Here is an 11,378-nt window from a genome sequence, read left to right as displayed (position 1 = left end):
CACTTTAAGATAACGAGTGTTTGGCTTGTGTAACCATTAGTCAATCACCAACCAAGGTAACCCCCCCCCCCCACCTTATCACCTGAATCAATCAATCAATCAATGTTTATTTATATAGCCCAATATCACAAATGTTACATTTGTCTCAGTGGGCTTCACAGTTTGTACAGAATATGAGTATGACAATACGACAATGCATCTCCTCCTAGAGCACCATTGTATTCTTTTAAACCAGATATCTCTCAGAGGGGCGTGGGGAGTGGCTCCTTATTTTCATCTAAAGTAACAGACACAGAATCAGCACTTTTGAAACAGGGCTGAAACAGAAGGGATTATGGGATGCTATAATGCATGATCTGTTTGGTGTTTGGAGCCAAACACTTCAGAGACATGTTTTGTATATATCTGAGACCTAAAAATATTTTAATGAAAAACCGTACGTACGTTTACGTTTCTAAACCTCCAATGACACCGCAGCACAAAGCCTCTATCTCTTACAAAGAATCTCTAAAACGTTTAAAAGATTTTTCTCAACCTCTCTCTGGTTCCCGTGGCCTCCTCCCATTTTCCTTCCTTCTCCCTCTGTTATTGTCCTCATCATAACCCTGCCTGTGCACGATTCACATCTAATCTGAGTGATCCCAGATCAGTGGAATGATAAGTCTGGGATCTATTTTGAGCTCGGTTCAAACCTTTTTTCTTCCTCTTCCATCTTATACAGTAGACCTTTACATGACAAACAGTTTAGTTTTAATTAAATCTCAAGCTTGTTCCAGGTCCGTCTCGTGTATGAATATGTAATTAAACTTTCTCTTTGTCTGTTTCTGTGACTTTTTCTCGCCAGGACTCTGACCTTGTCCTGACGTTCAACCTGTCCATGCATCGCTCCTGGTGGATGGAGAACGGCCCGGGGTGCAGGGTGACACCCATCACCCCTCCTCCCTCCTGGGCACCCGAAGACCACCGATATATATCTATATCCGGCTGTCTGATGGATTTCCAGTTCATAGAGGTGGCTCACTCCTCGCTGCAGATACTCCTGGCTGTAAGTACTGGAGCTAAATGAGTACTTTCCAGTATGCTCTGCAATTTCAAACCCAAGTATACAGTAAGGACACACACCGTTACGCCTAGGCTCGTGGCTTTGAAAAGCCTTGTAACTAATACAAGTGACCTGTCCCTAGCAGTGAGTGCTGCTGTAAATGTGGAGCAGTTCATATTTATTATTTTATCATATTTGCATCACCTATTTGCTTTCTTTCTGACATGAGGCAGTAAATTAACCTTAAGCTTGTAGCTAGGGATGTATTTAGCCTTGCTATCATACCGGCTAGTTTGGAATTTTCCAATCATGATTGGTGGGCACAGGAGAAAAGCAAATGAATGTTATTCCGTCATCACAGTGAGTTAGCGTTAATTAGCTAGCTAAGTGCAGCTAAAACAACCTGCTTGTTAAAGAAATTACCATAAAAGCCTCCAGCATGTAACTATAAGAAAACAAAAACTGTGTTTTAAAAGTTGTTTATATAGTTAAATGTACAAAATACATTTCAGGAGAGTTTAAAGAAACTACAGACTGTTGATAATGGGTTTGGGTATTGTAAGTGATTCTATCCAAAGACATTGATAATGATATCAATAACAATAATCAATTTGAATTAGAGACAATAATCACTCTCAAAAGACAATGTACATTTATCAGGATCAGAATCAAAATACCTTTATTCGTCCCACAGAGGGGACATTTACAATTGTTACAGCAAGATATCACTCAAGAAGCATGCATATACAAATAAATACAAGATATTTACTAAATACACATCCAGTACTAATTTAAAAGTTAAATCTATCTAATAAAATAACATACTAAAAATGTTCTCACCTTACTCTGTGTGACGGAGAGAGAGAAACTTTGAAATGACTCAAATTATTATATGTATGATCTATAGAGTCACCCCCGCTAGTACATTTAGTTTAATGTATTCTAAAGCGCACCACAACCATGCCAACTTCTCTGTCTTTTGCGATGGTTCGGGGAATTGTGGGTGATTGTGCAACTTAGTGGTAAAATAAAGCATCCCGACTCCATTAAGTTAATAACCTCATACCCTTATTAACATTGAAAAGCTAGATAAACTGCTTTAGAGTCTCTCTCTCACCACATCAGCTTTTTCTTTGTAACTGTCTTGTGCTCGCTCTGTCTTATTTCATTGTTACAAAAAACAACAACGTTTCCCTTCTCTTTGTTTCCTCTGCCTGACGCTCACCCTCGCCCTCTGTATTTCTTCCTCTCCTGAGCTGTCAGACTGCGATAATTAGCAGGATCAGAAGAGACAGTGGAGAGAAGAGAGGCCTGTCACTTTTAATCTGAGTCTCCTCAGTACTGAAACTCCGATTTTCGAGAGCGCTTATGAATACAGACGCATGCACGGTAAACAAACAGGCGCTTGAATGTGACTGCATGCATCATTACACCAACACAAAGACAGAAAAAGAGTTTGGGAGTTTTTCTTTTCCACGTCTTCCTCCCCTCACTTGGCATGACTGTCTCTCTCGCACGCTCTCCTCATGCACTTTCTGTCAATCGATAGCGGTACTTATAGTGTGGCTGAGTGCCAAGCCACCGCACAGCTGTACCACTGTCTCGCTGTAATTGGTGTGTGGAAACACTGTCATGCTCCATGAGCACACTCTCAACACTGTGACTGGTTCACTAGCTGACTGGCTGGCTGGTTCACTGTAATTGGTGGAAACACTGTCAGGCTCTTTAATAGCATACGTCCAACCGGTGGACTCGATGACTAAGTGCGGGGTTAGGGTTCGGTTGGGTTGCTCTCTTCTTTGCATGTTTACTGGTTAGCTGATTGTTAGCGGTGTAAAGGAAAGAGGTTATAGGTGAGTCCAATGTTTTCTACAAATCATGGCACTTTTTGACAGACATGAAAAAAATCCTCAAATGAACATTATGTCAGGGAAGTTTGGGATTGGGAAAAAGCCACAGTCAGCTGTCAAGGTCTTCAACAGAGCTTGTTTTTGTTTGGGAATGATTGCCAATGTCCCCAGTCAGTTACAGGTGTTTCTGTTGTAGAAATTAAAGTTTGGCAAATGCAACCTTGTAAAGTCGTTTTGGTCTTCAAACTGTCAAAAATACACTTCCATCCTAAAGTCCAATTCCAAGGTCTCTAAATGTCCAAAGTCTTTCCATTTTTGTTGCTTCAAAACCCAAACCTATTCACTTTAATAGGCTACAGATTTGGAATTCTCAGCCATTTTTGCATTAACAATATCTTAAAATGTATTCAAAGTGTTTTGTAGCCGATCAACAGATTGATTAGGTCACACATCATCGCATCTCTTAAGTTATTCCTTATTTCTACATGAGATAAGAAAGTGAGATGTGTAAAAAAGTAAACAAATGTACTGACAAGCTGATTAGCGTGCTCCCTGACTGTTACAGCACTGATTAGTTTTCCAAACTGCATATCTCAAAGGGATTTCTTTACACTTTGGTGCACAGTATGAAGATAGGAGCTGAAGAGGAGCATGGGGCTTCTCCAGGGAGATTTAGAGAGTTGTTGTTTTTTCTCCTCCTACCTGATCTAATAGCATGGGCTGATCATTAAATTACATTTTTGTAACAAAGAACGACTAAGATTAGGCTTCCTGCTGGCATGGCTGTCCAAAGTGCCTGCCTTTAAGTAATGTGAGTGATTAGCATAATTCAACCAGAGTGGGGAAACTAATCAGCGAAATCACCTACTGTAAAGGCAGCCTCCATACACTCAGCATCCCATTGCACACACAGTTGAAAAAGCCTTGAATTTTAAATCCTGTGTGTTCATGTGATGAAGAGTATCATCATCTGTGCTGCTTGTTTGCATGTTAGCAACTCTGAACACTGAGAGAATGAGCACAAATTGCAGCCATTTTAGCCTAACTGCTCAACAGTATTGGCTCATATCCTTGACGTCAAATCTAAAATATTGCAACAGTTTTCTTAAAATGGCCCATAACCAACACGCAATATAAGCTTTTAGGACAGTTAGGCTATTTTGCTTTCCCTGCAACCTTTTAAAGTTATTTTTTTAGTTGCAGATTATTTTATGTACACCAAATATATGCATTATGCAAAACAGAACAAGCAAGTAGCACTGCCAACACAGAGCGCTGTATTTGGGTCACTGAAGAGAAGACTGAGTCAACAGCCATGATACAGCTCTTTGAGGCTATGAGAAGGGAGGGGAATGTATACAATGTTATTGTCATGATAGATGCTGTGTATCAGTGCAATTCTTTATTGATTCTATTATTGATTTCTGATTAGGGCTGCACGATATTGGAAAAAACTGACATTGCGATTTCTTTTCCCCTGCAATATATATTGAGATATGAAAACATACAGGAATTGAAGAAAAGACCGTTTTTTTTCCCGCAAACCCTCCTTTCTTGAAATATAATGCTATACAATTTTTTTTTAACTATATTTAACCGGATGAAGGATTTTAGTCACGGACGTCTGGATCTTAAGTTATCAGAGCAACAAGCTGAGCTAGCTCGGTTAGCAGCGCAGAACTGCCCTGGAGAAACACATGAAACTACTTTATTAAGTGTTTTTACCTTTAATCACCGGGTCCGTTTGCTTTGGAGATTTGATTGTGATTGGTAGTTTGCATTCACTCACTCAAGTTCCCCTGACATGAGAGCCGAGCAAGTTTTCCTTTTGTAGCAAGCAGCAAAATAATTGTAACATGACGTGTTTTTAAAAAATCGCACTTCCTGCGATGTTAATATCGCGATTATCGTCACGACAGGATATATCATGCAGCCCTATTTCTGTAAAGTAGGCCTACACCAGTTTTCAGCATCACATAGCTTTTTTATTATCATCTCAGAGTCCGAACACAGTGTAGAATGACCTGATGATTGTGAATCTCTAGAAAACGTAATGCAAATCCAACAAAAAATATTTCACTCAAACCCAAACATTTCAACTTCATGGTGGCACTAAAAAGAGGCCTTTAGAATACTTCATCCATCGAGAAGTTGTGGAGATATTTCAGTCTTGACCAAAGTGGTGAACTGTGTGACCAACATTGCCCTCCCTATATTCATCGATGGCTATAACAAAGTCAATATTTTAGTCCCGACATTACTTACAATATGTAACAAAAATATAAAAACCAAGGACAATTGAAACACCAAAAAGTGACCCATTTGGGGAGTTTATAGACCTTCAGCGGACTATCCTTTATCTGTCCTTTCATTGCGATCAGTAAGATGGCACTGTTTTAATGACCACAACTAAAGCATATACTCTCCATCATTGAAATATTTGACAATTACTAAAAGTATAACACAGAAATATTTGACACATTTTCTAGGCTTCCTTGTTCATCTTATGAAGCTATACTTTAACTTTCATTGACTAAACACAGACAATGATGTCATATACGCAAACGATTATATTAGTGGAAGCAGCACTGGGACCACATTGGTTTTCATAGCATAGTTGTTATTCAGAGATCAGGGAAAAGAAAGAACAATGCATGAGAATTGAACCAGTCATCCAAGCAGTCGCTGAGCTCTACCGCACTAATCCCACATTTGATGAAAAAGTTGAACCGTCCTTTTTTGCCTGTTATTTTCAGATTAAGACGGGTAAGAGCTCATTTAATAAATCAAAGAAAAGCTTGCTTTAACAAGGAATGGTAAATCATACCTCTAAAGTTCAAGGGTGAGCAAGGTTAATGCTGTATTTTATCCTCATTGTGATTCATTTCTGTTGCTGTAAATGATGTGCTGTTTCTCAAAGGCATCAAACACCAGAAACAATGTAAGATGCAAGTTATTAGACAGAATGTTGCATAAGGATTACAACACAGAACCAGCCCCACATAACTGTACAATTAAAATTCCTCATAAACATTGGGAGGGTTTTGGGCGTAAAGGCGCAGGGAATGGGAAATAATCAATTTTGGATCAAAATGTCTTCATGATCTTCCGAAATGTTGGTCACAAGTCAACCCGTGGGGCTGGTTCAGTTGGACTAACCTTGAAGGGGTTGATGCAGTGGCGTCAGCTCTTTCCACAGAGACTGTTTTGGCAAAATGCATCCTTGCCTTCCTCCACTTTGGAGAACAAACTGACCTATACAGTAAGTGCTTTCCGCATGGCATCTGTCCTGGCTTCTCTGAAAGGTCTCCTCCCACGATGATCCCCCGGCATTTTTTGGTTCTACCACAAGCTCTCTAAAGAAAATGTCAGGTGTTATTACAACCTCTGCTTGGCTGTTGTGCTGGCTCTTTGTATATAAACTCATTTTATACACACAGTGGTCTCAATCTACTGGAAATCCAATCCCCAAGGGAAAATGACTGTGGTTTGTAGCAAAATATCTCGACAACTGTTGAGTGGATTGTCCTTTAATTCTGACCACACATTGATGTTTCCCTGAGGATGAATCACTTTAGTCATCATTTTTAATGCAATGCCATCATTTACTAACTCTCTGAAAATATGTTAAAAATACATTGTGAAATTAGAGGCTGCACCTGCAATGTAGGAATCCCACTCTGGAGTCATTATCTTTGCAAAGTTGTTCAGAACATTCTGTCCTAGCTCTGAAGGGAAAAACACATTAGACTAAACTTTTCAGAAAGTAGAGAAAATGTATGCTTGACAGTTTATCAACCATACCGTTACTCTTTTCTGCCTTAGAATAATGCCACTAGCTTTTTGCTGACTCAATGTTGCCTAACTAGCTGCGTTGTTTATCATGCACCTGCTGCACAGTATTTTTAAGAAATGGGATAAAGACTGTCGTCATGCCTCCAAGGAAACTGTGTGTCACTGTGCACATAAAAGCCCATTAAAATGTTTTTTCTCTGAATGAGCGCTGTGAGGGGAAGTGGGGAAGTTGTACAGGTTATTGCATGTCAGACTGACCAGGGCAGGGATCCTGTTCGTGCTGAAGCGGCGCTATTTCCATTTCCACTCATCACACCCAGCACCTTCAGTACTGGTAACTAGGTAACACTAATCCAAAGACAAAATGAAAAATGAACCTGTGTCAGAGCACAAAATTGGGAGCAGCTCAGTTTAATTCAGCCCATCCGAATACAGACAGAAAATGGGAAGAAATGTTAGACAGACAACAGAGAGGAACAAAGAAGAAACCGAAATACATTTTGTACTGACACTGCGGTCAATTACCATTATGAACTGTTTATATAAAGAAAACTATAAATCAAAATGGTTTGAAACTACACTGAAAAAACTGAAACGTTGACTATAATTAAATGTATTGTGTCAACAGATTTCACATAAATGTATTAGGTTGTATTAGTTGGTTGAAAGCAATAATATTAAGTTTAAATATTAGGTTCAAGTAAATATTATTGCTTTCAACTAACCTAATACAGTTATGTGAAATATGTTGACATAATATATTTAATTAAAGTCAACAATTCAGTTTTTTCAGTATAGAAATGGATCAGAATGTCTCCAGAAAGAATAGCTGCAACAAGAAATACAGAAAGAAGTTGAAGTGGAGAAACTCAATTTGTGAAAGAAGCCAAAAAGGCAGTGAAAATTGGTCGAGAGAACTTTAGCGCTGGTTAAAGTTAAAGTTTAATTAATTATAAGTGTTGAATGAAGTAGAGTGTTGAGTACTGGGTACAGGAGGCGTAGAGCGAGGGATCATTGTCCACAAGTTAATCCATCGCAGATGGCGTCGTGGTCGCTGACGAAAAAACGAAAAAAAAACGAAATGGGTCGTGAAATATACCTGGGCGGCCCGCCCAAGTAAAGTCTATGTGTGGGAAACCCTGCATCATAAAAGTGTGATCATTTGTCAATTAAACAAATAAAGATGAAAACGGTGAAGTTTCCAGTTGAAGAACGTTATAAATGATCATAATGTAAACATTTAAGGAAATTGAGATTGAGTAATTGTTTCTTATAATATTATGTGTAACGTAATAATTTCACTCATACATTTTCCCAAACATAACTCTTGGTAAATGTTCACTTCCTCGTATTTGTGTATTTCTCTCTGTGGAAATATAATAATCTAAAAGCTGTAACCTCCACTGCATGACTCACTGTCAGTAAGTATTGTAGATGAGAAAATAAATAAATAAAGCTACCTTCGAGGTCAGAGTACAGCGCTGTGGGCTAAGAGTTATGGACGGTGGTTTAGACTTTCCTGATAGTAATCCTCATATCAACATCTGTTGTGGGGGGTTTTATTATGTACTTTAGATATCAAATATTTATCCCTGCACCACTCAAAATGATAGATGCATCAGGAAAAGTCTGAATATAACTGCAGGCACCAAACCTTCTCAGTCCCAGAACTCCTACAAGAAACGAGATAAGGAACACAAACTAATAGCTAATATCGGTGTGTCTTTTTTGGGCATGGGGAGAAGATCAAATCATTGTAAACAGGATATTATGTTTACATGCAGCAACACCAAAACCGAATACTTCAGCATCCAGAATATTAACAGGATATTGATGCGCAGGGAAATGCACTCCGTCACAGCTGATCAAATGCTCTCTACCGCAGGGCGGCACGGCTCTCTGCACTCTGTTCAGCAGTACCAACATATCTGCACCCCAAAGTCATTTCCAGAGGCAATGAGCCTGCAGAAGACAAAACGGGCTCAGCTTTGACTGCATGTGACCGAGAACTCCTGAATGTCTTTCAAACAACATTTTGACTTTGTGTCCTTTAATTGAATACTAATATAATCCTGGCTGGAGTGGTAGCAGACAGGGGAGGCTACTTCCAGGTCATCTTAGGTTTTAAAGGCGAGGCAAGTTGTTTTTAAATAGCACCTTTCAAGGCAAGTGCTTTACAAAAATGAAAGACATTAAGAGCTTTAAAGGTCCCCTGTTATACTGTTTTTCATCAATATATTATAGCTCTCAGTTATACAAAACATGTCTCTGAAGTGTTTGGCTCGAAATACCAAACAGATCATTGTAGCATCCCATAATCCCCTCTGTTTCAGCCCTGTTTCAAAAGTACTGATTCTCTGTCTGTTACTTTAGATGAAAATAAGGAGCCACTCCCCACGCCCCTCTGAGAGATATATATTTTTAAAACACAATGGTGCTCTAGGAGGAGATTCAGGTGATAAGGTGGGGGGGGGGGGGGGCGTACCTTGTCGGTTGGTTATTGGCCTAAATGGTTACACAAGCCAAAAAAACCATTATGACAACACAAAGTGGCCCAAAATCTGATCAGCCTCATTTTCAGACAGGTTTTTTATAGAAATGGATCAGGCACAAAAAGAGAGGCGAACCTTTTTCTCCGAAACTTCCAGAATCTCTATTACACACGGAGGGGACACAATGTTTTGTGTATAAAATACATGAAAAAGTGGATTCGCTTGCATAATAGGTGACCTTAAGGCAAAAACTAAAAAAAATGGGATTTTAAAGATGCAGCGTTTCTGTAAGTTGTTCCGGGATATTTGCGAGCCCATAACAACTGAAACCGCTGCTTCTCCATGTTAGGTTCTGACTCTGGACAGAAAGCCTGACCGAGCTCCCTTGAAGACCTGAGAGTCTGGATGGGTTCATAAATTTAGCAGGAGATCAAAATAACACCATTCCATGCGTTTGTAAACCAGCAGCAGTATTTTTAAATCAATTATTCGACTGACAGGAGCCGCGTTCAAGACTCACAACTGAGTGATTGTGTATCTGAATAAGGCTGCAGCTTCTAACTATGATTTAGTGAACCTGTAAAGACACACCGTCTAGCAATAGTCAGTCTACTGAAGATAAAACATGGACAAGTTTTTCCACAACCCTACTGTGACCATAAAAGTATGCTGCTAGCTTGTTGTGTAATTGCATTGAGATTCTTACAGCCTCGTAAGGTTGAAATTAAACTTTGACGGCTGGTGGTTAATAAAATTTCAAAGCCTATCTGCATAAATAAAAAGTGCCGCTAACACATTGATTTCTCATCACTAGCGCACTCCCATGCTACACTGCCAGCATGCTTCTATTCGCCCAGTATTTGGCCTCAGCATCTAAGTAGCAGTCATCACCCCTCCTGAGAAAAACACCCGCTATTTTACTACTGACTCATGTACCTCGTCGGAACAAGGAGAGATGTAAGGAGCGTGAATAAAGAAAAGAAACAAAGGAAGTCTGAGATATTGGAGGAAAATAAAAGGAAGCAGAAGCAGGAACTGAATACTCGGGCCAGAGAGGCTTCTTTGTAGAAAAGGTCGGCGCGGGAGCAGAGTGCTTGGGAGCCTGAACATTATTTAGACTAAATGGAGGTCAAGACCACTCGAAGGACTAACCGCCTGATCATACAAGCCTGCCAGAGTGTGTGTGTGTGAATTGTTGTGCGTGTGGTGTGCTGTGTGTGTGCCTGTCGTGTGTGTGTGAGTGTGCGTGGTTGTGTGTGTGTGTGTGTTGTGCTGTGCTGTTGTGTGTGTGTGTGTGTGTGTGTGTGTGTGTGTGTGTGTGTGTGTGTGTGTGTGTGTGTGTGTGTGTGTTTTGGCATGTGTCCATGCAGTCAATAGAAAGCCAACCAGGTCAATGTCATTTTACTTAAATCCTCCTTTGAACAATATTGCCTCTTTATTCCAGGTAATGTGTTTAATGCCTCATACAAACACATTTACACATCATTCACTTTCGGCCTGCGTCTTCGTCCTTCCACTTCCCTCTCTGTCCCTTATTCCTTCTCCATTGTTGCGGGGTAATAAGGTCAATCGAAAGCCAACCTTACATTGACCGCTCCTTCCTGCATCAGGCACTTCCTACACGTCGCCTTGGAAACAGACAGCCAATGGCAGAGCAGATCATAGAGCAAAGGTGTCCTGCCAGTGCGGACTACTATATCACTGTCTACACATTGTAATCCTTTTTGGTAACAACCGCAGCACACACACACACACACACACACACACACACACACACACACACACACACACACACACAGACAGAAAGAAAAAGGAATGCGTGCNTTGAGACATAAACATGTGTCCCCTCTGGGTAAAGAGATTCTGAACGTTTCAGGAAGAAAGACCCCCTCTCTTTTTTCCTGATCCATTTATATAAAAACCAGGTTTTTATATAAATGGATCAGGAAAAAAGAGAGGGGGTCTTTCTTCCTGAAACGTTCAGAATCTCTTTACCCAGAGGGGACACATGTTTATGTCTCAAAGACATGAAAAAGTGGATGTTGCATAATAGGTGACCTTTAAATTATACTGTTAAGGTTTTAGTCAACAAACTCATGATTGGTTTCCCTGGTGTATTTCTCCTCAAGCAAAAACAATGCCAACAAAACTAAAGCTACCATTAAAAAGAGAGATGAATTATTGTATATGTGGCAAACA

The 11,378-nt window shown here is 39.9% G+C and overlaps 1 protein-coding gene across 1 annotated transcript; it reads left to right on the top strand.

Annotated features, from left to right (window-relative positions):
* Positions 1-850: 850 nt before the first annotated feature.
* LOC104949338 (sodium/potassium-transporting ATPase subunit beta-1-interacting protein 2-like) lies at positions 851-9,576 on the top strand. The gene is made up of 2 exons (XM_010775695.1): positions 851-1,045; positions 9,529-9,576. Exons 1-2 carry the CDS (start codon positions 878-880, stop codon positions 9,574-9,576), a joined length of 216 nt encoding a protein of 71 aa, XP_010773997.1. The 5' UTR covers positions 851-877.
* Positions 9,577-11,378: the final 1,802 nt, after the last annotated feature.

This window comes from Notothenia coriiceps, unplaced genomic scaffold (assembly GCF_000735185.1).
Source record: "Notothenia coriiceps isolate Sejong01 unplaced genomic scaffold, NC01 NC01_scaffold00015930, whole genome shotgun sequence".
NCBI lineage: Eukaryota > Metazoa > Chordata > Actinopteri > Perciformes > Nototheniidae > Notothenia > Notothenia coriiceps.
This window is presented reverse-complemented; position numbering and strand designations above follow the sequence as displayed.